General features: G+C 55.6%; 1 protein-coding gene across 1 annotated transcript; it reads right to left on the reverse strand.

The window, feature by feature from the left end:
* Positions 1-207: 207 nt before the first annotated feature.
* MONBRDRAFT_30665 (uncharacterized protein) lies at positions 208-1770 on the reverse strand (the record flags this gene model as incomplete). Its single annotated transcript, XM_001751113.1, has 2 exons — positions 208-337; positions 896-1770. Coding segments are annotated over 2 exons (1005 nt in total), but the record flags the coding sequence as incomplete, so codon positions are not given.
* Between the last annotated feature and the right edge of the window lie 55 nt (positions 1771-1825).

Consider the following 1825-nt stretch of genomic DNA (forward strand, 5'->3'; position numbering starts at 1 on the left):
ATCGACAGAGTTGCCATACGCATCGCGTGCACTGACATCAATAGCAAAAGTTCCAGTGGACAAGTCAGAGCAGTTAAATTCCACGCGTGAAAAGTCGAATGTCACAGGGGTACAAGCATCCTCAGTACCCGCATCGATGACTGCGGACGTGAGTGTCGCAGAGCCTGTCTGGTCTAAAGGCAAGTCCGCGTTTGCAATGGAAAGCACCGGAGGAACGCTGTCAACCACGGCCACATCAACGCTTGATGAAGCTTGGTTGCCATTGACATCAGTGATCGTGTAAGACACGGCCACAACACTGTCCAAATCAGCACAGTCAAAGGAAGTTTGCGAAGGACTGAAGGAAGCAACATTGATGCCACAGGCATCTGATGAAGCAATATCCACGGAAGCCCAAGTCAAAGTGAAGGCACCTGATGCGTCCAGATCTGGAGTGAGGCTGGCGTGGCCATTCACTGAGGGTGCAATCGAATCAACAATAGTGACAGTGACAACGTCAGAAGCAGAATTTCCTGAAGCGTCCGACAATGTAGCCTGAACAGTCTGAGCGCCAACGCTCGTGCAAGAAAAGGAGGTTTGGTCCAACACTGAAGTCGAAATGGCACAATTGTCAGATGATCCGCTGTCAATGTCAGACAAGGACAGTGTACCAGTACCGGCAGCGTTGAGTTGAAGGGTGAAGGGGGTCAACGAAACAATAGGGTCCAGATTGTCAACAACAGAGAAGGCAGCAGATTTCGAAGCAGTGTTCCCGTGAATATCAGACGCAGACACGGAAATATGAATGGTACCGATGTCGGAGCAAGAGAGGGTGGAGGTGTTGGACACAACCGAAGAAACACCGCAAGCATCGGTAGGAACAGAAGTGTGATCAGTGTGCGTGAAAGAATATGACCCGGCCGCGTCCAATTCAAGAGTGGTTGGAGTGATAATAAACGCAGGGGCAGTCTCATCAACAACCGTCACGTAGTACGTGTCAGTCGCCATATTGCCATGGTTGTCCACCACACTCAGCTCGACCGCGTTGGGGCTCGCATCCACAGAGGCGCACGAGAAGCTATCCACGTCAATCGACACCGTCGCCACACCGCACGCATCCGAGCTGCCAGCATCCACAGACCCAGCAACAAGACCCACGGCCCCGCCTGCACTCAACGTCAGCGTCACATTCTGGCCCACAACAGTCGGCAAGACACGATCCACAACAGTCACCGTCGCCGTCTCAGACGCCACGTTGCCCGCCTCGTCCGTAACCGTCAAAGTCACAGCCACGCCGCTGCCCACATCGTCGCAGTCAAAAGCGGCCACATCCAGGCTCGTCACCAAAGAACCGCTGGCAGTGCACGCATCCGAGCTACCGTTGTCAATCTCCGCAACAGTCACGCTCGCATCGCCGTTCACGTCGAGCTCAACCTCAACATCCTGCACCACCACCGTCGGTGCCGTCTGGTCCACAACACTCACAGTCGACGTGGCCGTCGCAGAGTTGCCATTGTTGTCCGTCACAGTCAGCGTCACGGTCTGCGAACCCAGGTCGCTGCACGTAAACGTCGATGGCGTCACCGACATCGAAGCCACGCCGCACGCATCGCTGCTGCCAAAGTCCACGCTCAACGCCGCCAACACGCCGTTGCCCGTGCCGTCCAACACAACAGTGTAGTCCTGGGCAACCGCCGTTGGCAAGACGCTGTCCCGCACCTCGACAACAACATCTACCTCACGCGTGTTGCCCGAAACGTCCACGGCAACATACGTCACCGTGTGGTTCATGCCCGCATCGCTGCACGAAAAGCTCGTCGTGCCCACCAACGTCTCGCTGGCAACG

Source organism: Monosiga brevicollis, genomic scaffold (assembly GCF_000002865.3).
Source record: "Monosiga brevicollis MX1 MONBRscaffold_295 genomic scaffold, whole genome shotgun sequence".
Taxonomy (NCBI): domain Eukaryota; class Choanoflagellata; order Craspedida; family Salpingoecidae; genus Monosiga; species Monosiga brevicollis.